Below are 27504 nucleotides of genomic sequence, written 5' to 3'. Positions count from 1 at the left end.
CTTGTACTTTTAATTTCATACTGTTAAATGAAATTTTTCTTTGCTGATTAAAAAAAAAAAACACCTAACATATTTCCTCACTGATTCCTCTTGTATTGTGTAGTGTGTACTATAAAAATAATAATAATAAAAAATCAGTACAGCTATAATCTCGCGGCTACACAGAACCACAATATTTCTTGAATATTTTGAGCCAAAAAAATTATTAGAAATAATATCAAATACAAATTCATGAGGCATACAGTTGCTCCACATATAATTATTCCATGTACAGATACAAAACCACGTTAAGACCTTCACATGAAAGGGAAATCATACTATTTGTCTGTAGCCAAGTAGCAATTTTTCAATGTATTACTCTATTTTTCTCTGAGAATAAGCTTGCAATAAAGTTACAACATTGTTGCTGATAAGGGAATTCACTTGTACAGATTATCTATTTGTTCTTTGTATTGAGCTGCAACCTTGTCCCTCCGAATTTTCATTGTTGGAGTCATTAAACCATTATCAATCTGCATGCGAAAAAGATTTGTTGAAGAAAATTAGATAGAACAGATATGTGAATGGCTATACAAGTGTGAACATTTACCATAAAAGGCTCATCAACAAGAAGGATTGGCCCAATTTGAAACGAGCACCCAGAAGTCCTGAGTGAAGGAAAATCTAGTTAGACATTTGTTTGAAGTGAAGAAAACCGGAGGGGGGGGGGGGAGGGGGGATAAAACTAAATAGAAAGAGAATGGTCATTTTTTCCTCACCATTTCCTCAGCTCTTCATATAATAGACTTGTCATTTTTTCCTCACTAAGTTCAGAGGCATCCGCACCTACAATCAACAACTTCTTTGCGGTCAATAAAATCTCTTCTTTGTTTGGAACAATTATAGCTCCAAGACGACGTTGGTCCTACACGTGAATATTTTCAAAGGAAAAGTTACACATCACCTCAAGAGTGGTAGTTTTTTCACAAGTACAATAAAAGGAAATAAAGAGCGAAAAACCCAATTCAAAAGAAAGATTAAATTTCACCTGGCCAATAACAACAATCTGCTGCATTAAACTACTTTTCAAGGAAGCTTCCTCAAGCTCTGATGGCTCAACATTTTCACCAATTTTTCCCAACACAGTAGATCAGTTAATGAACAAACTTTTGATTGGCAAATAGTTTCAAGGGAACTTCACATAGTTGCACATAAGGTGCAATTGTAAAGTTATAAAAACGAAAAAAAAAAAAAAAAGAAGGGCCTTTGTTTAAGAGACCACACATAATTTTTAAAGAAATATTAAAAGCTTTTTCTTTTTTGATAATTAAGAAGCATTATAATGAATTATCAAATGGATGTAGCCACCACTATTACAATGCCAAACCTCAAAATTTATACAAAAATGAAATTTATTCTTGGTCAACTGTGAAATGTTCATATAAAAAATGCAAACAGTTAAAAGAAGATGCCACTCAGTACAAGTGAAATGGAAAAATTTACCAGTGGTAAGCATTATAGCAAGAAAGTATCCTTGGCCCAATGAAACTAAAGGCCACATCTACAGCAATTATGACACTTAAATGCAAACAATTATAATATAGTAAAAACTTCTATTCATTTAAGAGTATATCAAAGGTGTAGATCTATGGTATGATATTCTAAACTGAGAAAACATGGTTGGAACTGAAACAAATTTTGACTCTTTTTTTTTTCTTTTTTTTTTTTTTCGAAACAAAGATGGATAGATGGAATTATAAACGCAATGAAACAGAATAAGAAAAAAACTGGAAGTCCCAACTTGTTATCAGAAGGAATCTTTGGTCACAGCTTCTTAAAAGAGATAGCACAGAAATCTGACATACCCGTTGAAAGAACTATAGTATCCTTAGCACATCCTTCAAGTACAACCATGCCTCCGCAAAGACGAATTCGCCCTATTGAATGGTGAGGTGCAATCCAGCCAATATCACCAGTGTTTAGCCAACCACCCACATCTAAGACTTGTTTTGTGGTTGATTCATTCCGATCCAACAAGAGCATAATTAATATGAAATGAACTTTCCATGACAGAAGATAGATCACCCACTCACATGAACCACAGAGACTAAAATGTAGGAATTCAAAGATTAAAACAATGGTCCACTGATCATAAAATCTTTAGTGCCCTAATAAAAAATAGCATCACAGTCCTGAAATGTTAGACTGAAATCTTACTAACACCTGAAAGCTGCCTATCATCTTAAAACAATGGTCCACCGATCATAAAATCTTTAGTGCCCTAATAAAGAAGAGCATCACAGTCCTGAGATGTTAGACTGAAATCTTACTAACACCTGAAAGCTGCCTATCATCTAACAGTTGTGTAACGTACAGTTTCAGCCACCTTAATACCAAGTTCTGAATGGAAGCAGTGTAGCTTTCAGCGAGTGAATGGACTACAACAAAAATAAAGAGAAAAAAAAAATTCCTTTCAAAGGAAAGAAATCCGAACTTTAACGTAATGGAACAGGAGATTTAAGTCTAACCACTTTTCTTTGCAGTTTCCAGTCCTTTAGATTTGTTAAGCACAGAAGGAAACATTTTTAAATAAGAGGATAACATAATCCCTAAAAAAATTTGTTTTTAAGTTTTAACTGATTCTAGAATAAATTGCCCAATACATATTTGTATCAAGCCTATTAAGTACATGTACATAGCTATAATTCAGATGCCAAATTTATTTGAAATGAATTAGTTTACCTTGTAGTAACCCTTCATTACTTGTGGCCCCTTAGCTTCTACAATGCCCTTTGAACCTGCAGGAAGAACCTCACCCGTTTCAGAATCTACAACTCTAATTTCTGTATGTCGAAGTGGACGCCCAATTGAGCCAAGAACCTTCAAAAGTTAAATCTGTGACAATGTCAAATGATATACTAGTATACTACTCTATCTAGAATAATTATAAATAAATAAAAACTAGATGAATGGAATTAAGCTTAGAGTGGGTTTTAGAAATCAACACTCAGAATTTATTATTCAAATGGTTAAAAGAATCAAAATTAGAATAAAACTATAGTCTGCATAATGGACTTATGCCAAGCAAACAAAATAAGTTGGTATACACACACACACACACACAACTAACATGACATCCTGATGCCTTTTTTGAAACCTTTTCTTAAAATCTTCCATGAACACATAGTAGATGCTAACATGCTCCTTAAAACCCTTACTAATCTTACCCAAACTTCCATCAATAACCTTAACATCACTCTTACCCACACTTCCCTTCTTCAAATGACTGTCATAGTTCACCAAGCATGAAGCCTTCTAAAGTGCCTATACTTCCTGGAAGACAATACACCTGTACCCATCTTCCTAGAAACATTATGCATGTTACCTCCTCCACTGGGTTAATAAACTTATCTCTATTTTGCATCTTACACCGGCAGGCCATTTTGCTTTCATAACCCAATAATATCTTCCATTACCTGAGCCACCCAATAATAGACTCTGATTCGGTCTTAATCTTCTAAGCTTTAAAGGTCATCCATCCAGCCTGTTTAAAAACTTAGGCCCAACCTCTCCATTTCTCCATACTACTTATATTCTAGGCCTGGCCCAAACCATAGACCTGAAAAGAAGAAGCACCCACCATCTTCTCAGAGCAGCCTCCCCTATCTGATATGAAAGCGCCCAAGTCCAATTGACCACTGAGGTCCAACGACAAATCAAAAAAAATAATCAAAAAGAAAAATAAGCTCCTCAATTCTCTCCCAATAACTGAACCCACCACCCTCCTAGATAATATCTACTTCCACCGCCCCCTCCAGCCCCTATATGGCCACCACCCTCTACAAAATTTACCCCGCCACAACAAAAATTCACCCCTTGAGCTAACAAGGGTCGCCTCCACTTCCTGTACACCCAAGTCTTTGATTTTCAAACCCCTATTCTCTATTTCTAATCACCGTCCTATCTCAAACCTTGTACTCCAACCAAAACCGATATGACAAAAAAATTGACGAAATGAACCCAGTGAAAACCTTAGAACCAAGTAGAAAACAGTGGAAGACAAAGATGAAAACCAGCAAAAGGTGAAGAACTCAACAACCATACTGTGATCAAAACCCTAAAACAGAAAAAATGTGAAGGAGAACAAAAGAAGCCAAAATGAAAAGGAGAATAATAATATTAGTGCGCATCATTACACAATGGCCCGTTTGTTTTCAGAGGTAGAATGGAGGGGATTGATAGTGAGGGGATTAAGTAAAATTGTATTTGTTTTGATGATAATTGTTAATGTGGGAATTGTTAAATTATTACCCTATAAAAGAAATATAAAATATTAAAACAAATAAAATTATGATTTTTACTCAACAAAAAATACAAAAACATTAAACATTAATGTTTAAAAAAAATGTCCAACATGTAAATAAAAAAATAAAAAATAAAATAAATAAAAAAACTTAATCCCATGGGACTAATTTCCTAGGCCCCGTTTGTTTTCAGAGGTAGAATGGAGGAGATTGATAGTGAGGGGATTGTTAGTAAGGGAATTAGTAAAATTGTGTTTGTTTTAATGATAGTTGTTAGTGTGGGGATTGTTAAATTATTTTTACATAAAATAATAAAATAAATAAAATTATGATTTTTACTTAATAAAAAATACAAAAACATTAAACATTAATGTTTAAAAAAAAATGTCCAACAAGCATAAAAAATAAAAATAAAAAATAAAAAATCAATTGACCAGTTGATTAGCCGAACGTCCGGTAACATCCAATCCGAACGGACTACTTTGCTAATACCATCTCCCACTCCAGATTGCTAATACCCTCTCCAAGGCCTATCTACAGTCCCTTCGAACTACAAATCCAGAGCCCCAAAATCAAAACAAATAGCAACCATGGTTACTGTTCATCTATCACAGTCCGGAGTGGATTGTGATAACGGAAAACAAACGGGGCCCTAATACCATCTCCACCTCTTCCATCTCAATCTCAACACCAAAGTCCATCCTAATCCCATAGAATTATGAATTCCCTCTCCATCTCCCAAAACAAACACAATATATAGTGAGTCCCACCTCCATCTCAATCCCAATCCCACCTTTATTTCCCAAAACAAACGGGGCTTTAAGTTTGTAGTATGCATTGGGTGACATGATTGTAGCTGAAAGCAACTAACAAGTAGAATTCCTACATTTTAGAAGAAATAGGATTTGTTTCTTACATTACAGGCACGATGTCGAGCAGCTACAACAGGAGATGACTCGGTTAAACCATACCCATTCTGCACTTTCATGCCAATTGCCTGTGAGTACATAAAAAAGGGAAAATTTATGAAGAAAAAAGAAGTAAGAACTGACGACTTCACAAATCTCCCTACTTAAGCCTAAGAAAACAGAAGCATCTTACCTCAAAGAACTTGTCAACATGTGAAGGCAATCTACCACCTCCACTTATGCCAGCCTGTAGAATATCACAAAAGGCTTTGCTTAATTATTTCCATTAAATCCTTCTTAGCAGAATTTTGTCGGATTATTTGAGAGTAAATAGAAAATAAAGAAGAAAGAAGCTTCAAGAAATCATACAAATCCTATGTCCTGGTTGTCTTGGAAGATGTGACAGATTCTTCCTTCCAAATTCACCAGCTTAAAGAAAACCAGATGGACAAAAAAGAGAGAAGAAGATAGAAGTCATACTCAACAGCAAACATTAACTCATACCTTTGATATTCCAATAGCTGAGTGAATTTTGTTATAAACAAGTTTCTTGGCCAAAATATGTACTGGCCATAATATCAGAGAAATTATTCTTGCCCATAACCAGTCCAATGCTGAAACAAGATATGAAGGTTGCTTCTGACTTTTTGCAAGATATTTCCCCTGCAAACCAGACAAAATCAACTAAGCAATATATGAAGAGGAAACAAATATCATCCCACAAGAAAAGCACAGATGGGTAGGAAAAATGTAGTCAGATGACAAGTAATACAAGTAAATTGATTTTGCTGCATTGGACCCAACACCTGGTGGATCTTTATACTCTATTGATACAAAAATGTTTGTGACCTCAATTTTCACATAAATGATTGTATGAGTTGGTGAAAAGTTATGTTCTTGTCAGTGAGTTGTTCACGTTAGATGGGAGTGCATTGGTAGAAAAACCGTACCAAACCAAACCAAACAACCATATAGGCTCATTGTTAGTAACTAAGTTGATGTAGTTCAAGGTAAGGGATCTTTCACGTGGAATACTGAACAGAAATAGAAGATCCAAGAATAGGGAAAAAAGATCAACAGAGATAGAGCACAGGCTAATGGTTACTAACCTTAGAGAAAGAGGCTCAATAAAAGATTCTTATTAGATCCTTAATACCTTATCCTTTTAGTCTTTGTGCTAATCGATTCTTATAATAGGGCTAAAGCTCCTAATCGCAGAGTGAGTCTGTGATTATCACTCCAGAAAAATGAGAAACACTAATAAGATAAATGCTCATGTTGATGACTCACAAGCACATGAAATAATTGAAAGAGCACAATATATATAGAGAGAAAGAAAATGAAAGTGCCAACCTCATAAATTCTCTTGAAGTCCATGTATGCCAAACTAATATTTATAAAGAAAAGTGCAACAAGCATGTGAGCAGTGGAGCTCGTAGAAATCTGCTTTTGAATACCACTGCAGTAATGTATAGAAACAAGTAGAAAAGTCACAGAACTGAATGCAAGAAGAGGACAAAGGCAATAAAGCAAGTCATCCAGGCATGAGATTAGAATACCATTAAACCACTAAGATATATAAATTAGTCTTTGTTGGAATGTGTCCCACGTCGGTTGGAGTTGCCCCATCTGTGCTATTTATAAGGCTCTAGTTTCCCTCTCCGTAATATCTGGGTTTTAAGGAGAAGTGTGGGTTGGGCTTTTCAACTGGGTATCAGAGCCAGTGTTTTTAAAGGCTCAAGGAGCACTAAGGCGCCGAAGGTCTCTTGGAGCCTAGGCGCAAGGCGCAAGGCGAGGCGCGGGCTTTATTGAAGTAAGGCGCACAGTATTCGTAAAAAATAGAAAAATTAATATAGACTAATCATTCATAGTACTAAGACAATTTTTTAAAAAATAAAAAGTAATCAAGATTCAAGACAGAATATAGAATAATTCTCAAAGCCATGAAAGTGCATATTACATAACATTTCAATTTTCAAAGATCAAATAATCCACATTCAATAAAATAAAAACATAAACACTAAACATCCAAAACATAAATATCCAACAAATACTAATATATGTCTTAACACTTAAAAACATCAATATCAAAAGAAATGATAGGTTAGGTCGGTGTCAGTCAATCATCATCCTCAACATCAATGGCAAGCAAACTATCATCTTCTTCTCCATCAGTTGATTTGTATCCCTCAACATCTTCCTCCTCTGTGTCATCTGAGCCCGCTTCCTCTTCATCTATTAATTGAAGTGGAGTCAATGTTGATGATTTAGATATCCTCGGTTGTGCCTTTGAGCGTGAACTTGTTGCTCTACTTGCATGGCTACTTTCTTCTACTCCAGAAGCTCTAGCAACAGTGGCCCACGTCAAGCCATCATCATCATCAAACACATGCTCATTATCTTCATCTGATTCTCCATCCATCCTCCCAAGCAACCACTCATTGCTTTCATCAATATTTTGCAAAGATATGGGATCAAGAGTGTTGCGCATGTCATACCTAAATCTCAATGTTCTATTTTTATTTGGCATACACTAAATCATTGAGACGTTGTTGTTCCAATCTATTTCTTTTCTTGCTATGAAGCTGCAATTATTAAAAAGATATTAAATTCTATATAATGAGAATAAAAAATATTTGAATTGAACAAAAAATTAGTTAGAATGTTAAATACTCACATGTTCGAATACACTCCAATTTCGTTCACAACCCGATGAACTACATGTTAGGCTAAGGACTTTTATGGCAAAAGTTTGCAAGTTTGGAGTATAAGAACCATATGATGCCCACCAATCAGCTGCGATAATCCACTAGTTAGAAATAATTGTTACCAAGTATTAAGTTTTACTAAAGTATTACTAAAAATAAACTCTATGAGTCTATAATATATTACCTGGTGCTCTTGTATTTCTTTGCCTAATCGCAACAGACTTGCCAAAAAGACTCTCAGCCTTCATATAAATACTCATCTCATTAGTGATCAAATCTTGAACAGTGACATCCGGGACCAACCTTTGCATGCATTCATAAAACCCATTCGTCACTTCATGATATCTTTGCACCTCTAACGCTTTTGGGTAAAAGAATTCTGGGTTAAGAAAATGCGCAGCTGCATGTAAAGGTCGATGCAATTGAACATCCCATCTTTTGTCAATGATTTCGAAAATTTCATTATACTTCTCTTCTTTATGATCAAATGAACTTGCAATGCATTCTTTTGCCCTATCTATTGCCTCATAAATGTATCCCATGGGAGGTTTCTTCTCGGTATCAACCAATCTAAGCACTTTGACAAGAGGACCCGAGACCTTAAGGGCAAACACAACAGTATTCCAAAATGAGGGCATCAACAAAGTTTGTGCCATTCTTTTACCTTGTGGCTCCTTTGCCCATTTGCTTGAGGTCCAGTCTTCGGAGGTGACCATCTTTCTCAAATTGTTTTTTTGTTGATGCATCCTAGACAAAGTCAAAAAGGCGGTTGCAAATCTAGTTTTTGCAGGCTTGATCAAATTCTTCAAATTTGTAAAGCGCCTCATCATTTTTAGCAACGTAGGCCGATTATAAATGTAGCCATGTACTGCAATACCCCTTTCAAATGTCTTTTTCAGTCTAGGTATCTTGAAAATGTCTTCTAACATCAAGTCCAAACAATGAGCAGCACATGGTGTCCAATACAAGTGTTCATACTTAGTTTCCAAAAACCTCCCTATAATGTAACAATAATGAAGAATTATTATTTTCAAGTTTTTAAATTTAAATACAAAACAAACTATGAGTAAACAATTTTGATGTAAGGAATGAGGAAATATTCTTACCCGCCAACACATTAGCTGCAGCACTATCAGTGATAACTTGCACCACATTCTCTTTTCCAACTTTCTCCACAAACTTGTCTAGTAATTCAAATAGCTTTTGCCCATCCTTTGAATAGCTAGAAGCATCAACCGACTCAACACACATGGTTCCTCTTGGACAATTAACTAAAAAGTTAATCAATGTCCTTCCTCTCTTATCAGTCCAACCATCTGCCATTATGGAGCACCCGTATTTTGCACAATCCTCTTTATGATTCTTCATCAAATCTTCAGTATGTTTCACTTCTTTTTTGAGTTGGGTAACCCGCACTTCATGGTATGTTTGTGGCTTCATACCAGGACCATACTGGCCAATGGCTTCAATCATTGGTCCAAAACTCTCATAATTTACGGCATTAAAAGGGATGCCAGCATCATACATCCACCTTGCAAATCTTTGCAGTGCCCGAGCTCTCATTTCTTTTTTGTAAGGGTCATTTGCATCAATTTTGGTTTGTTTCCCTTTTGCTTGGTCTTTTCGATTTTTCACCACTGATTCAGGATTGGGTGTGAAGTAAATATCCATAGGCCCTTTTCTCTTTGGCATTTTTGATTTGGATTTGGATTTGGATTTGGATGAACCTTGGCTACTACTTGTCAACTTGTGGTGTTGATTGACATTAATCTCAACGACATCATCATCTTCATCTTCCATGTCCATGTCATCGAAATCAGGCAACATGTTCATTTCTTCTTTTTGTGTCTTTTTTTTGGACATGAACTCTCTAATCTCTTCTCTTACATAATAAGGACACTTCGGGCAAGCAGTGACATTCCTATAACCTCCCGCAAGGTGTTGTTTCACCCGATAAACACCTCTATTTGATACTTTACCACAAAAATTACACTCAAACTTGTTTAAATTATTCTCCTCCACCAAATGAGCATATTGCCACGCCGGATCTTTTCTATTACTTTCCGATGTTATTTTCTACTTAGTACTTACTACACAACACAAAAAATAAATAACAAAAAAACAATTTCAGTATAATGAATGTAATGCATGTTATGTGATGAATTAATCAATGAATGTAATGTATGAATCAATTTTATATTTTTTTAATTAATGATGAATTAATTAATTAATGTACATTACATTCCATTACATTTATTCCTATGTTACATTCAATTTTCTATTAATGTATGTAATTTAATGTATGTAATGTATGAATTAATTAATGTTATGAATCAATTTTCTATTTTTTTAATTAATGGTGAATTAATTAATTTCAGTATAATGATGAATCAATTTTAGTATAATCATAATAAATGTAATATATCTATTTTTTTATTTATGTATGTATGTATGAATTAATTTATTTATTTATTTGTTTATGTAATAATCAGGGTTATGAAAGTCAAATAATTAAAAAAAAAAAATTATTTATTTATTTATCATAATCAATTTATTTATTTATGAATTAATTAATTTATCATAATCAATTAATTAAGTTATTTATGAATTTATTTATTTATTTATTTATCATAATCAAAAGAAAAGAAAAGAAAAAAAAATAAAAAATAAAAACAGATCAGCTTCGTAAGACGAAGGTAAAAGGAAAGAAAAAAAAAAAAAGAGCAAAAAAATTCATCGAAGACGAAGAAGGAGAAGGGGAGAGAAAGTCGAACCTGCGAAGCCGATCGAAGTCGAACTCGAGCCTGCGAAGTCGATTGAGAACCTGCAAAGTCGAACCTGCGAGAAGTCGATCGAAGTCGTAGTTGCAGGGGAAGAGGAAGAGACGACTTCTTTTTTTGAACACAGGTTCGTAATCGATCGATTAGGGTTATCTGAGTCCTATTTGTCTCATATGGTACATGGGTCGTAATCCTCTGTGATTACGAGCCATTCGAAAGGTTATCTGAGTCGTTAGATCAGATCTACGACTTGAACACTGAGTCGCGCCTAGGCGATCGCCTTGCACCTCTCTCGCCTTGATCAAGTCGCGTCTAAGGCGAGCGCCTGGTTCAATTCGCCTCACCTGGTACCTGTACAGGCGCAGATGTTGAGCCTCGACTCGCCTTGCGCCTAGGCGCGGGCCTAGGCGCGCCTTTGACAACACTGATCAGAGCCAAACCCTAGCCACCCACCACCCTTGTCTTCTATTGCCGGCAGCCCTAAACCACCTACCTAGCCACCCGACAGCCCTTCTTCTTCCCTCCACCCAGCCGAAAGTTTTCCTCTTCCTTCTTAGCCCCTCGACAGTCCCTTTTCCTCACTGCCGCAGCTTCCTTAGGTGCCGACTAAACCCTCCCTGCCTTGGGTCTAGTGCGGCTTCCCCTCCTGGGTGTTGTTCTTCTCTCTTTACCCTTCTAGGGTTCATGTGCTGATGTGGTAAGCACTTTCCAGTTTGATTTTCTGTTATGTTGGGCTACGGGTGTGTTCGGTAGCATCCCTTTTGTGTGACGCTGCTACTTCGGCTTCGTGGTGTTTCAGCATGTCTAACTTTGTTACACAAACTCAGAGTATTATGCCTTGTTCAGATGTTTCCTTGGCCTCCCATGTTCCGGTTCATCGGATTACCAGTGTGTTGCTCACTGGTCGCAACTTTGCTGCTTGGAGTCGGTCTATACGTCTCTACCTTGAGGGTAGAGGCAAATCTGGATGGCTTTTGGATAGCGAGATACAACCTCCCGTTGATGATCCTAAGCAGGTTCAATGGGGTATTGACAATTGCACCTTGCATGGTTGGATGTTCAACTCCATGGAAGAACGCATCTACAACATGTTTATGTACTGTGATACAGTTACTCGGTTGTGGAGTGCTCTTACCCAGATGTATGCACATGCCCACAATGATGCTAGGATTTTCTTGCTCTATCAGGATATTTCTCATGCCTTTCAGGAAGCTTTGGGTTTTACCAGTGTTTTTAAAGGCTTAAGGTGCACTAAAGCGCTGAAGGTCTCTCAGGGCCTAGGTGCAAGGCGAGGCGCGGGCTTTATTAACTAAGGCGCATAGTCTTAGTAAAAAATAAAAAAATTAACATAGACTAATCATTCATAGTACTAAGATAATTTTTTTTAAAATAAAAAGGTAATCAAGATTCAAGACAAAATATAAAATAATTCTCAAAGCCATGAAAATACATATTACATAACATTCTAATTTTCAAAGATAAAATAATCCACATTCAATAAATTAAAAACATAAACATAAACACAGAATTTATTAAATATAGAATTTAATAAACACACATAAATACAGAATTTATTAAATACAGATAAAAACAGAATTTAATAAATACAAAATTTAATAAATACAGATAAATACAAAATTTATTAAATACAGATAAATAAAGAATTTTTTTTTCCCTAACAGATAAATACAGAATTTAATAAATACAGATAATTAATTATTTATAAATTTTTTGTATTTGTATTTATTTTTCAGAATTTATTTTTGTATTTGTATTTATTTATTTATTTTGTATTTGTATTTATTTATTTATTTTTTTCCTAACAGAGTCGAATCTTTCTTTATTTATTTATTTAACTCAGGAAAAAAAATAAAAAAAATAAATAAAACAGAGTCGAATCGAAGCCATAAGAAGAAGAAGAAGAAGAAGGGGAGAGAGAGAGTGAGATCAGAAGACCATCCAAGGTCGAAGCAAAAAAAAAAAAAAATCAAAGTCGAAGACCAGACCAGACGACCAGAAGAGGAGGAGAAGAAGAAGAAGATGGCGAGGCGAGGCGAGGCGAAGCGAAGCATACCTGTGCGAAGTCGAAGTCGCTGTGAAGTCGAAGTCGAATCGAGCAAGCCCAGTCATTGTTGAAGTCGAAGGCGAGGTAAGAGAGGTAAAACGACATAGATTAGGGTTCATTTCAGTCATATTTGGTCATATTGTACATGAGTTGTTATCCTCTGTGGCTAACAGCCATTCGAACACACACCCCGTAGCCGTTAGATCAGATCTAGCGGCTAATAAATCAAGCGCGCCTAGTCGTGCACCTTGTGCCTCTGTCGCCTGGCTCAAGTCGCAGCTAAGGCGCGAGCCTACCTCAAGTCGCCTCGCCTAGGACCTGCACAGGCACAAACGGTGCGCCTCGCCTCGCCTCACCTGGCGCCTAGGCGCGCTTTTCACAACACTGGGTTTTACCGTTGCTGAATTTTTTGGGTATCTTCAATCTCGCTGGGAGGAGTTAGCATAGTATGAGCCATTAAGTGATTTTCCAGTTGTTGCCGCTTCTATTGTGTCTGCTCGTCTTGCTCGTCAGCACACTTATCAATTTCTGATGGGTTTAAAACCTGAATTCGAGTATCTTCGTATTCAGATTTTGAACACATCACCTATGCCATCCTTCTATGAGGTTTTTGCTACTATTGACAGTGAGGAGCGTAGTCGTTGATTGATTCAACCGGTGGCTCCACTTCCTTCCTCTATTCTTGCCTCATCTTCCGTTTCAGATTAGATGGCTCTTGTTGCCAAGTTTAGTTCTCGTGTTTCTAGTAGCAAGGTTATTTGTCATCATTGTGGTGCAGCTGGCCATGTCCAAGCATGGTGCTTCAAGCTTCATCCTGAGTTAAAGCAATGCTTTACAAGGACACGCCCTTTAGGCTCTCCCCATACTGCTATCATTGCAGACCCCTCTAGTACTGCTCAACCGACTCATCCTATTGATCTTCATCAGCTTCAATCTTAGATTGGTCGCCTTCAAGAGCAACTTGGTTCATTCACTACCATGTCTCCAAGTGTTCATTCCACTGCTACACTCGCTATAGGTACTCCTACAGCCTTTCATGTTCGCACTGCACCTACTTGGGTATTGGATTCTAGGGCCAATGATCATATGACCGGTGAGTTCTCTTGTTTATCCTCTCCTGTCTCTACTACTGCTCAGATTATATGTCTTGTTGATGGGTCTATTTCACATGTCCAACATAAGGGTGATGTGTCCTTGTCGTTTGATATTACACTTACTTCTGTCTTACATGTGCCCCGTTTTGCTTATAATCTTCTCTCTGTGAATCGCCTTGCTAAAAACCTTCATTGTGCTATTATTTTCTTACCTACTCATTGCTTATTACAGGACCTGACTTCGAAGAAGATTTTTGGCAAGGGGTTTGAGCGCGATGGGCTATACTACTTTGGGGACCCACCACCTTCTCATCCTACCACTTCTGGCCTGCAAGCAGCTGTGTTACCTGAGTCGTCTTCTTATATGTTTTCTTTTCAAACTTTAGCCTTGTGGCATGCTCGTTTAGGACATGCAAACTTTAATTATTTATGTTTACTTTTTCCGTCACTTAATAAAGCTTGCAAGGATCATCAGTTTCATTGTGTTGTTTGTGAACTGTCTAAACATACTCGTACTTCTTATATTTCTCGCATGTATCGTGCCTCCTGTATGTTTGACCTTATTTACTCTGATATCTGGAGTCCTTCTCCTCTTTTGGCTTTTTCTGGGCATCGCTATTATGTAACATTCATAGATGACCATTCTAGGTATACTTGGGTTTATTTGCTTAAAAAGAAGTCTGATGTGCTTCCACTTTTTATTCAATTTCTCCAAATGGTCAAAACCCAATTCCACACCGTTGTACGCAATGTTCGTTCTGATAATTGGGGGGGGGGGAGTATATCTCTGATGTATTTCGCTTCCAACTTAATCAGTAAGGAATTTTGCAGCAACTCACTTGTACTTACACCCCTGAACAAAATGGGATTGCTGAACATAAAAACCATCATATTATGTCTGTTGTCCGGTGTCTTCTTTGTGGGATGAATGTCCCTAAGTCCTACTGGTTGTGCTTACTGCTGTTTACCTCAGTAATCGGACACCTAGTCGGATTCTTCACGGATTGACCCCTTTTCAATTACTTCGACCAGATACCATGTTATTTCCTTTTGTGCCTCGTGTGTTTGGTTGTACTTGTTTTGTTCAAGATCGTAGTCCAACTCGGACCAAGTTAGATAACAAGTCTCTTAAATGCATCTTTTTGGGCTATTTCGCTCACTCTAAAGGCTATAGGTGCTATGATCCGTTGTCTCGTCGTTTTTATCATTCTATGGATGTCACATTTTGCGAAGATATGTCATTTTTTGGTTCTAACCTTGTGTTTTAGGATTCTGCCTCGCGTGCACTGCCTCCTGCTATGTCACTGAGTGCTCGCCCTGCTCTTATCATTGATTCCTTTGCTCCTTCCTCATCGCCTGTATCTGCACCGGCTAGTCCTCCGCCATTACAGACATACTCTCGTCGCCCTCGTGCTCCACCCCCTCAAGCATCTTCTTCGCCCTCAGGCCAAAGTACACCCTCTACTATTCCCTCCCCAGCTCCTTCCCGCTATCCAACCCGTGAACACCGTCCCCCTAATCGGTTTGGTTGGTTTAGTAGTACTAATCACCCTATTTCCCGGTTTTTATGTTATGATGCCCTTTCAGCTTCTCATCGATCTTTTCTTGGCCAACTTGAATCGGTTTCTATCCCGCGGTCTGTGTCTGAGGCTCTCTAGAATCCCCAATGGGTCGCCGCTCTGCCACCTGAAATAGCTGCTTTGGAGCATAATCACACTGGGGATCTTGTCTCTTTACCTTCGGTGCGATGATTGTTGGGTGCAAGTGGGTTTTTACTGTCAAATACTTGACCGATGGTACAGTGGACCGCCATAAGGCTCATCTTGTTGCTAAATGCTTTACACAGGTTCCTGGCAAGGACTTTGGGGCTATGTTTGCACCGGTTGCTAAATTGACCACTGTTCGTTTACTTATTTCCTTGGCTGCCTCTTCTTCTTGGCACCTTCATCAACTTGATGTCAAGAATGCTTTTCTCCATAGGGACTTACTTGAGATGATCTACATGGATCCTCCACCCGGGTTCCGGGCTGAGGGGGAGTATGCTGGAAAGGTCTGTCGTCTGCGTAAGTCTCTCTATAGCTTGAAGCAATCTCCTCGTGCATGGTTCCATCGTTTCAGCTCTGTTATCCTATCCATGGATTTTACTCAGTGACACTTCGACCATACATGCTTCATTCGTCATCAGCCTACTGGTCGATGTATTACTTTGTTGGTCTATGTGGATGATATCATCCTTACAAGAGATGACACCATTGGTATTGCTAAGGTAAAATAGGAGCTTAGTCGAGTTTTTGACATCAACGACTTGGGTCCTCTCAAATATTTCTTGGGGATTGAAGTAGCTCGTTCTCGCAGTGGGATATCATTGTCCTAACGGAAGTATACTTTGGATCTTCTTCGAGACACTGGTATGATGGGGTGCAAGCCTGCATCTACTCCTATGGATCCAAATTTGAAACTTTCAGCTAAGTCTGGTGAGTTGCTTTCTAATCCAACTCGCTACCAGAGATTGGTAGGACGTTTGATCTATTTGACTAATACACGACCAGATTTGACATTTGCTGTAAGTGTGGTTAGTCAGTTTATGCATTCGCCTCGTACTGCTCACCTTGATGCTGTTCACCACATCTTGAGATATCTCAAGTCATGTCCAAGGTTGGATTTATTCTTCAATGGTGGGATTCAGACAGGATTGTCCTGTTTTACGGATGCAGACTATACAAGTTCATTGACTGATAGGCGTTCCACTTCTAGAGTATGCACCTTCCGTGGTACCCATCTTTTGTCATGGAAAAGCCAAAAAACAAGCGGTAGTTTCTCGATCATCTGCTGAAGCTAAATACCGCGCCATGGCTCATGGGACATGTGAGTTACTATGGCTTCGGTCCATAGCAAGAGCTACACGCATTCCATCCAGAATGATGTAATTCATCACTGATATGAGGCATAGGCAGTCTGTGGATGACTTTTGAATAAGTTTGAGAGTTCGGATCTACATCTACTGTAGCCAGGTAATCAAGCTTCTCCATCCCTGTTCCTGTGTAAAATAAGATCAGAATAAGTTACCTAAAGAAAATGAGAAGGAAAAAAAAAATCATTACAGTACTAGTGATCAACTAGAGGAAGACATGCCTGGTCAATTGATCTATCCTTTAGGTAGTGTTTAGATCTTAAATTTGAGGAGAGATTTGTGAAGGGAAAGGAATAGGGAGGGAAAAGTGAACAAAATTTAACTTATACTTCATTCTGTTTTCCCAATGTTAATGTATATATAGTATATATTCCCTAAGTTACACGGACGCGGGTACGAGGATCGGGTGCGGGTGCGTATCTAGGGGTCGGACACTTCAAAATTAAAAATTAAGGATACGTGGATATGTATCTAAATTTGGATACGGGTACGGGGATACGTTAAATATATATATTTTTTAAATATAGTTATTAAGATGAGTTATATTATATAAATAACAAATAATTGTTTTACATATATGTGTTTATTTATTTTTATTAATATATATAAGTATATATTATCTTATAAATATCTTATATGTTATACAATAATTATTATATAATATCTATATAATTTATATAATATCTATTGTATTATATAATTTTTTTTAGATGAATAATATTACATATTATTATATTAATGTAATTTATACTATATATTATATATTAATGTAAATGTAATATGAATAATAATTTATAAAAATTATTATTATATATGATATTTTAAGAAATAATAATTAGATGTTTTTATTATATATGGTAAAAATTATAATTTATAAATTATATTATATATGATAAATTATATAAATTATATTATATATATTATATATGATCAATATATATGATCATTAAAACAGAGGCGAAGAGAGACAGAACAGATTGAGAGACGAAGAGAGAGAGAGAGAAGCAGAGACGAGACGAAGAGAGAGAGAGAGAAGCAGAAACGAAGAGAGAGACGAAGACGATCGAGCTCGAGGTCGAGATCGACAGTGATCGAAGCCCTAGACGAAGACGATCGAAGCCCTAGACGAAGACGATTGAAGCCCTAGACGAAGACAATCGTGATCAATAGTGAGAGCCCTAATCGTGATCGATGATTGAAGCCAACAGTGACCGGGTTCTCTTCCTTTCTCCTCTTTCATTTCTTTGCTATCTATAAAGTGCCGTGTCCGAGAGAGACGAAGCGAATCCGACACAGATCTCACACCCGCACCCGTGTTGTGTCGTGTCGACACGGGTACTTCGCCCCAAAGTGACGAGTCCATGTAACATAGTATATTCCTAGATATATTAGGAATTGATTTTTTAGATATATTTGGAAATAGCCATAGTTGGGTTTCTTGTAGGATACTTTTTCTTATAGTTAGGTTTCTAATAGGATACTATTTCTTAGCCTATATATACAGGCCTTCTATTGTATAAGATTAATTCATTGAATACAATACATATTATTCTCTCTCTCTCTCTACTATTCTAATATGGTATAAAAGCTATAGGTTAAGCTCTTGATGTTCTTCGCCTTACCGGAGGGCGTGCCACCCGCGTAGACCTCAGCCTATTTCGTTGTCATATTTTCTTGTCAGTATTGCTTTGTGGTGATCCCTTCCTTTGTCCACTAATTTATTCCTATCCCAAATATCTTAACCATATTTTTTTTACTCGCAATCCACTTTTTTGTGTGTTTTTGCTCTATTTTGTCTTTCCCTCTATTTCAACCTCTAATAGGTTTCTATCTTCAAACCTATTTGAGTTTGAGAGGAGTATTATACCTATATTATGGTGAGCATGGTGATATACCATGTGAACCACCTAAGCCCCAAACCGCCACCTTTGGCGCATAACCTAAGCTACTCCTTGCGCACCATCCAAGCCGCCCCTGGCGCACTGAGTCTTCTGTTGCCATCATCGTTCAACACCACGTCATAAGTTATGTGTGTGTCACGTTTTCTGGTTCAACATCTAGTTCTCTACATCAGTCCAGTATGACCCCTTTAAATTGTCTCAACATTGATTCCGGTTAGCCAATCTCTACAACGGTCCAGCATGACCCCGTAAACTGTCTCGAAATTGATTTCGGTTACCTCCTACAACAGTTCGACATGACCATAAACTGTCTCCCGACATTAGCTCCGGCCTCTGATCTCGGCATTAGTTCCAACCAGTTTCTATATTGGTCCGGCACGACCTTAAACTGTCCCTGCATTAGTTTCGGTCAGTTCCTACAATGGTCCGACACGACCATAAACTGTCTCCCGGCATTAGTTCCGGCCTCTGATTTATTTCAAGCGCCCTTGCACTTCCGTTCGGATTTTGCAATCTATTTGTCTTTTATTTTATTTAGTTTTATTTCATATTTTAGTTTCTCTCTCCAAACTCAAGATGTTAAATTATCCTCCTTGAGTTTGAGTGGAGATGTTAATGTATATATGGTATATATTCCTAAATATATCAGGTACTGATTTCCTAGATATATTTGGAAATATCCATAGTTAGGTTTCTTGTAAGATACTCTTTTTTATAATTAGGTTTCTAGTAGGATACACTTTCTCAGCCTATATATACAGGCCTTCTATTATATAGGATAAATTCATTGAATACTATACATATTATTTCCTCTCTCTCTACTATTCTAACACCCAAAAACACAACCTTAAAAAAAGATGCCAGTCAACCACCCACCCACCCCCACCACCGGGCCACCTCCAACCACCTGTCTGCCACCACTTGCCACTTTAAAATCATGCTAATGAAGATCCACTTTCACCTTGGGCAAAAATGGTTTCCATAGCCCCATAAAAATTAAATCCCAACCAAGTTCCATGAAGAAAGAGTACTATACATCTCATTTCACGTTTAACTCTAAAAAATTTCTAATTTATTCCATCTAGTTATTAAATATATGATTGCTCTGTGATCTTTTCCCTTAATAGTTTTCCGATGTATATTTGTCATATACACATATTTGCGAAAGAAAATATAGAATTAAGCTCTCCAATTATACCATTTCTATAAAAAAAACTGACAAAATATATTGCTAACTCTAAATGCCATAAACTGAAGAAAATACCACCAACAGGGCAATCATACATTTTTTTTCGTTTCTTTTATATTTTCCTTTCTATTAATCATGCAGAATTAAATCCAGCTTATCTGCTCTATAGTGCCAACAAATTTTGTTCCACTCTATATATTAGAAATAGGCTAAAACAATTGTGGTTATGAAACAGTAGTGAAACCAGAACAGTAGACTGTATTCATACCCCACTTTTGGGTAACCAAGTACTAATTAACTTCTAAAATGAAAAAAATAATAATAATAATAATAAAGCCACAATTTTTTTTTTTTTTTTTTTTATACTTTTCTATTTTTATGAGTATGAAGTTGGTAAATTCACCTAATCTAAGCTAGAAAGAAAATCACGGTGAATTGGGAATGCTGATATAACAGGGTAAATTGGGAAATTTAGCCAAAAGCTAAATAAAATTAAGAAAATTCACTCATTCAATTTGTCTGCTGCCACACATATATATTGTTTGCTTAAAAACTTAGAATTGGGACAAGTAAATTAGCACAATCACGAGTGAAACTCAACAGAAATCTGAATTATGAGGATATAAGTATGAAGTTGGCAAATTCAATAACAAACTCATATTCCAAACTAGAAAAGACAATCAATAATTGAATGGTATTAGGTAATCCTGTAAGATTTCAATTGACATGGGTCCAAGAACTCCAAGACTATTTTTTTGGGAAAAATAGAGAGTGAGAAAATCTTTTTGAAAAAGAAAAACAAAGAAATAATCATTAAAAAACTGGCATCAAATCTCACCCACTATGGTAAAGCATATAGCTAAAATGACTTAAATATCCTTAAAATTACAATCACTGAAACAAATTGAGATACATAGATATAAAACAAACACACTTAAAAAACTAGTAACCCAAACATGTCCTTAACTTCTACCAACCATGATCCCACACCAATCATGAAACAAAACATACACGATAAACTATAAAAAAATAAAAAAATCCCCATAATTAAAATTAAAAAAGTAAATTCTGAATCTGAGCTGATCTGAGAAACATGAAGAGAAAGAGAAGGGAAGGGAAGATTATTACCAGTGTAGACACAGGTGACATAGATGAGCGATTCTCTGGGACCAGACATAGCGGCCAGTGGTGATGAGTACCCAGGTCCCCCCTCGCAACACCCATGATTGTTCTTCACCTCCTTCTCTGCAATTGACCCATGTTCCATCACCACCATATCTGTAGCCATCTCTCTCTCTCTCTCTCTCTCTCTCTGTACAATTGCAACACTAGATCAGAAAACCCACTTGAAATCACTGATAACCCCCTCTCTCACTCTCTCTGGGGAAAAATGTGAACTTTTATTTATAACCACCGCTGGTCTGAGGTGGCACGGTGAACAATTATAATTGGCCACACGTTCGGAGGCAGATTGCCTATTATTATTGTTGTTGGGTGCATGTGGGCGGAATTATGCACACAATACAGTACAATATATAAATGGAAAGTAAACTCTTCTATTTTTAATTTTATTTTTATGATTAAAAATAAGTTATTTTAATAATTTTTTGAATTTATTTAAAAAGAAATGTGCAAAAAAAAATGATATAATAATTTATAATGGCTTTTTGACTAAAATACTCAGTCTCCAAACGAGGCCTAAATATCATACTTAGGCCTTGTTTAGCATGATCTAAAAAAGATAAAAAGTCAAAAAGTCACTATTCTATTTAAGTCACATCATCTTATTTAAGTCACATCTTGTCTCTAACACATCACTTCAAACCCAACTCATACCAATCCATATTTCATAAAATGCTAAAAAGTACACTTATTTAGATCATCTCAAACCACCCCTTAATACAGTATCTCTTCACTTATTTATATTTTATTTGGTATGAATTTTTTTTTATATCTAATAAGTCTACATAGTAATTAAAATATCTCTAATAATAATATGGTAAAATATCCATTAATGTTCACATTGACAGTGTGAACATATACATTGCCAAATATGAATGTTCACATCACTAAATTATTAAAAGGATTTTGTTCAAAAAAAATTTATTAAAGAATTAAAAAAAATATTTATAAAGGTAAAATTCTCATAGAATATTTTAAATATGAGAATTAGGATTTGATAGATCAAATGTTCAAATAATAAGACTTACTGCAATATAATAATAGGTTATCGACTAATTGAGATACAAGTACTTGAAAGAAAATTTCCCAATAAATTTTTTGACTTAAATATATTGCACATTCGATAATAAATCTTTCAATAAATATATCATAATACAAAATAAATCTTAGGGGAAAAAAAAAAAAAAAAAAGCCTTCAAGCTACGGAGGAAAATATTATGCTTTTTTTTTTCCGATCAAGTTTTAATGTGATTTTTTCATGTTTCAGAAAAAAATTTAATTTTTTTATTTATATATAATAATATTTTACAAAAAATCTCATAATATAGATGTGATAATATTATTATTCTTGTAAGTCAATATCATTTTTATAAATATTTTATTTTGCAAATGAATATTTATAAATCACATTATTATGTAAAAAGTAATATATGATTTTTATTTGTATATTTTTAGTTATGTTTAAAATAATTTACTAATAAAAAAAGTATATAGAAAAGTTTTATTGAAAAAGCGTAAGAGTGGTATTTTTAAATAATTTTTTTTAATTATCACCTAATAATCAACAATTAATATTAATATAAGTATATAAAATATATATTTAAAAATATTTATTAAAATTTTAATTGTTTTAGTATTATTTAGTCACTAATAAGTGATCATTAACACGACCTTTTAAAATAAAAAAAAAATATTTTGATAACTGTTTATTTTGAATGAATATATAGAAATATTTATAAGTAAATTACAAATACATTTTTTGAGATTTACTTAAAATACAGATTGTCCCATATAGTTTCAAAAATTATAAATACCCCCTTGTTCGAATTTGTTATTTAACAGAATTAACTAAAAAATGAAATTCATAATTGCTCTTTTGTACAATAATAAAATTACCTAAATTGTTAATTGAAATGTATTTTTAATATCATTAAAAACTGTTAATTAACTTGGTGATTTATTAATAAAAATGGCGATTTGTTATGAAATTAGAAATCTCAGATGTGAAATGTAATTTTTAGAATTACAGAGGATGATTTGTATTTTAATCAAATCTCATGATATATTTGTAATTTCAGCCATTATTTTTATTTATTTTCATACAATATATAAAATAGAGTTATACTAGAGATCCAAATAATTTACTAAATTTTCTATCAAACTTATGTAAAGAATAATGCTTGGGAGCACTAATTAGTGCTCCCACTAATTAGGTGGCAGTGGGTCCCGTCAGTAATGATGTGATGTTTTGGTCTTGGAGTTGTATTTTTTTTTTTTTTTTTTACTTTTTTAATGCATTAGTGCTATTAGTGGTGATGTTTTTAGTGGGATGAATCATTGTTGCTTATGTAAAATCTATACACGTGTGATTTATGTGAATCCTACCTCATATAAAAAATTTAATAAATTATTTAAGGTTTATCATAGACGATTGTGACTGCTCCACGTATGTGGACAACGGCGATTGTGTTTGTCGAGGCCCCTTGCGGCGCTTGTGGATTAAACTTGAAAAAATGTTTAAAATTCTGAACATTTTATTAAAAGTTGTGAAATTTATATCAGATGAATTTAATGTAAATCTCATATTTATATAAAATATTTAAAATTTCTATCATTACACTTAAATATGATGTATGTAAATAGACTGCAGTGGTATTATAAATATTAATTAATATATATATTAGTGTATTAATTAGTATTATGATATTATTATTGATCACATTTATTATATAAATTACAAAACATTTAAAATCATACCAATAATATCATATCACCGATTAATAAACTGATATGTACATTAATTATCACATATAACATTATTCAAATGGGTTGAGGCATAGAATTAATGACGTGGATACAGATGATTGGTTGACAAGTTCATTGATTAACCATCGGGGATGTTGTTACCGTCAAAGGATAACATTTTAGGATAGAGACGCAAATCAATTGATGAAAGCAAGGTGTGAGTGCTTCTTATCAATGAGTAGGGTAGACAGACATTCACACGTCTCAAAATAAAAAAAATGAGGAGCTTTAAATGAGCTCATATGTTTTTAATGGGAGTTAATATTATTGTGATGTAATATTTTAATGTTGGTTTTATTTATTTTTATTTATTTTATTCTCTATCACATTATTAGAATTTAATTAGAATTTTAAAATTAGAGAGATATATCATTAGAAAATGTTTGAGAGTTACAATTTTTGTGGCCACAATGACTTAAAATTGCCAAAATAATATCGTTTTGGCATGTTTTGCACCCAAAACGACATCGTTTTGACAGTTTTGAGCCATTGTGACCACAAAAATTATAGCCCTCTAACATTGTTGTATATCATTACTCCTCAAAATAATAGTTTCTTTTATGAAATTTATTTTTTTAATAATATAATTATTATATTTTAAAAATATTAATTTTCTAAAATTAATATTTGATAATATATTTTTTTAAGAATATTAATGATCATAATTGTAGTTTTTATATTTTTAATGGATTTAAAAGAATGATAAAATAAGAACTTTATATTATTTTAATCATTAATTTTTAAAAAGAAATTAGTATTTTAAGACAATACAAAATAAAATAAGAAATTAATATTTTAGGACGGAATGAGTAATAAATTCACTCACAATAAAGTAGTGACATGAGAGTTGGATCTATTATTATTAAATATGTAATAATTTAAAAATTGACATATATCTTGCCATATCATTATAAATAAAATTATGAACACTTTTTCAAGATGTCAAACATTTTTCTTTATGAATTTGACTAGAGCCGTTGTTGGCCGCAATTACTAAAAAATTTGATGACATACTAATAAGTAAAGAAGGTAAATTATAATTAAAAAAAAAAAGAAAAGAATTTGAATCATATAACAAAAAAAAAAATTAATTCCTAATTTTATCACGTTAAATTCTTTATTTTCAATCTGTTTGTTTTTATCAAGTATTTTCTCACTTTTATTTTGAGAGTTCATAGATACTATCAAGAAATGACCATATTATTATACATTATTTTATTTAGGAAGTCCGTATTCATTTTTCTTCTAATTTTTCAAATATTCATAGATACTATCAACCAACCAGCATTTTAAATCAAATAACAAAGTTGATTTTTAAAAGTGACATCATGAATTTTACTATTAGAAGTAAAATTCACTTAGTTTTATCAACAATTAAATGAGTTGTAAATTTTGATATTTTGAGTAAATTTTTTTCCTTCTACTAATAAGTCTCAATTTACCTCATATACGTGATTAACGAATGGTGGCATATAAATCATACCATATGAACTCTCAATTTAAACATTAAAACTCATGAATAGATATGATAAATTTGAATCACTCTATTTCTCTATTCAGATTATTTTTCTTTTTCAATGAGAGTCAAATTTGACTTCGACTTGAAAAATTCCTCCCTCGTAAAAATGCAAAAATGATTGAGTGGAAGATGATTTGATGCTAACGAGTTTTATAAAGTTCTTTGGAATAATTTAAGTTTAAGGGCAACTTGAATTCAGAGGCAGTTTTTTTTTTTTATAATGCAGTCTTTGGAAACACAGATAAGAACTACAAATGTACAAAGTCTCCTAGTGATTGTTTTACGCATCAAATAGGATAGCAAAACCTCAAACTCATCATTATTTAATAATACTATATAAGATTTGGCCAACAAAAAATCTCTATTGGGGGATTTTTTTGAATCCAAAGAATAACTTTATTGTATGTTCAATTATTAAAAAGGTCTTGTTAACAAGATTCATTGGACACAAATAATAGATTAAAAAAATTGAAGAACACCATACATTTTTTATTAAATTCAATATAGTTTTATTAAAATCAATAAACTTTTTAAGATTTTCATGTAATTTCAAAATATTTTTTACTCACTTTCTAACATTAAACAATGCCTAGGGAGCACTTGCTAGCATTTGCCTTATTAAAATATTAAATTTATTGATGTTATTCTATGTGCACTTAGGGCGCAAGATTGAGACAATGATAATAACAAAAAACCATTCAGGTCCAAGTTCAATTCTGAAATTCTTAGGCCAATAGACCAAAATTTAAAATTTTTTGGATTAGAAGAACATTATTTGTGCGGGGTGATTTCTACACTATGAAGAAAGGTTGAACTTCATGGGTGAACAACGTGCTCTGGGAATTGAAGATCTGCACAGACTAACAAACGGTGAGGCTGCCCGACTAGGGTTTGGTCGGCAACCCCTCCGATAGTAAAGTTAGGGACTCAGGGAGATCAAGAAGAGAGAATACAAAGAGTGTATATATGTTAAGTGTGTGGATTTCGAATCCCTTGAGAATGAATAGTGCTCACCTTTTATAGGAGAAGGTTGCTTGTCCTCCAAGACCTTCTCTCTCCGCCATTTGTTGGATTTGTCTTATTCATGGTCGTCTCCCATTGGAGGAGGACGGCCACTCCGCCTGACACTCGGGTGCAGGTCTGTCTTATTTGTCTTATTGGTGATCGTCTCTCATTGGAGGAGGACAACCACTCCGTCTGACACTCAAATGTAGGTCTGTCATTTGTACACCTTGTCCCTCTATATCTCCATGTCTCCACATTCTGTTCAGACAGAGGGAGAGGAGCAGAGTTGTTTGTCTCTTGTGAGTCTAAGAAAAATCTTCAATACATCGGCCTTCTTTAAGTTGGTCTACTCCAAAGTAGTTGTCCAACCAGGAGGTCCAACATGTTGCTTAGCCCACATCGGAGTGGTTATCTATCCATCCAGGAGGTCCACCATGTTGCTCGGCTCACTTTGGAGTGACGCTCGTACGTTGGGCCAAACTCCTATGATTCTCTTGCTTCGAAGCAAGTGTTAGCCATAAGGCCGAGGTCCAACCTAACTCAACCTCAAAGTGAGCATCACATTGGGCCTAGTACCAAGACTTGATTAATTTTTACCCACTTCATTTTCCCCCTGGCTTGCGCTTACGTTTAGCGAAGTGGAAGCCAATTTTGTCACCAACTTCGAAATTTGGTTAGTCACAACTTGATTTGAGCTTCACGGGTTGGATTCAAGATTGTGTTGGGTTTAGCTTGGTTTTTGCTCAGTATTTCGTAGCTTGGTGGTGTCCCCAAACCGAACATGTGCATCATCATAAATCTCGTAATTGCCTAGCTCAGTTCTTTCTCAGTCGGACGAGCGTCGTTGCTTGACTTGAAAATATATATGCAGAATAGTATATATATATATATATATTTGCGGTGTTCGTTGACTGGGCCGAGCAACACAGCGACGCTTCAAAGCAGGCCAAGTGTGCTTTATCACAACTTTGTTCTAATTTGAAAGACATATTCGCTATCTTTTTGCTCGGTCCTACTTGTAGGAGATAAATTGGTGTTAGTCTCAATGCTTGGTCGGCCAAGTCCTGCCCCTCCACTTTGTTCAGTCTCGAAGCATAGCTTGCTAACATTGCTCGGTCATGCGGATCCTGCACCATTTTCTTGTTTGGACATGA

The 27504-nt window shown here is 35.0% G+C and overlaps 1 protein-coding gene across 8 annotated transcripts; it reads right to left on the bottom strand.

The window, feature by feature from the left end:
* Positions 1 to 175: 175 nt before the first annotated feature.
* LOC114277369 (putative acyl-activating enzyme 16, chloroplastic) lies at positions 176 to 21358 on the bottom strand. Of its 8 annotated transcripts, XM_082872724.1 has the most exons (12): positions 20968 to 21358; positions 16447 to 16875; positions 6545 to 6650; positions 5696 to 5854; positions 5385 to 5438; positions 5200 to 5280; positions 2723 to 2859; positions 1846 to 2005; positions 1028 to 1108; positions 759 to 904; positions 590 to 647; positions 176 to 512 (listed from the first exon to the last, which is right to left on the bottom strand). In XM_082872724.1, the coding sequence occupies exons 3-12, from the start codon at positions 6608 to 6610 to the stop codon at positions 420 to 422; spliced, it is 1035 nt and encodes a 344-aa protein (XP_082728850.1). In that variant the 5' UTR covers positions 6611 to 6650; positions 16447 to 16875; positions 20968 to 21358; the 3' UTR covers positions 176 to 419. The 8 variants fall into 8 exon arrangements, with proteins under 8 accessions (XP_082728850.1, XP_082728851.1, XP_082728848.1 ...); XM_082872725.1 differs by lacking the exon at positions 16447 to 16875; XM_082872722.1 differs by lacking the exons at positions 16447 to 16875; positions 20968 to 21358 and adding an exon at positions 12754 to 13481 and having other exon boundaries at positions 1028 to 1086; positions 1845 to 2005.
* Between the last annotated feature and the right edge of the window lie 6146 nt (positions 21359 to 27504).

The sequence above is a fragment of the Camellia sinensis genome, chromosome 6, assembly GCF_055761805.1.
Source record: "Camellia sinensis isolate YWXY chromosome 6, ASM5576180v1, whole genome shotgun sequence".
NCBI lineage: Eukaryota > Viridiplantae > Streptophyta > Magnoliopsida > Ericales > Theaceae > Camellia > Camellia sinensis.
This window is presented reverse-complemented; position numbering and strand designations above follow the sequence as displayed.

Excerpts from the sequence above, each read along its gene's own strand:
- LOC114277369 (XM_082872720.1), bottom strand. The coding sequence starts at position 9,762 with ATGTCCAAAAAAAAGACACAAAAAGAAGAAATGAACATGTTGCCTGAT. Across the intron at positions 7,988-8,083 it reads AAGAAATACAAGAGCACCAG|CTGATTGGTGGGCATCATAT; the intron begins GTAATATATTAT and ends GGATTATCGCAG. Across the intron at positions 7,777-7,868 it reads ATTGGAGTGTATTCGAACAT|CTTCATAGCAAGAAAAGAAA; the intron begins GTGAGTATTTAA and ends TAATAATTGCAG.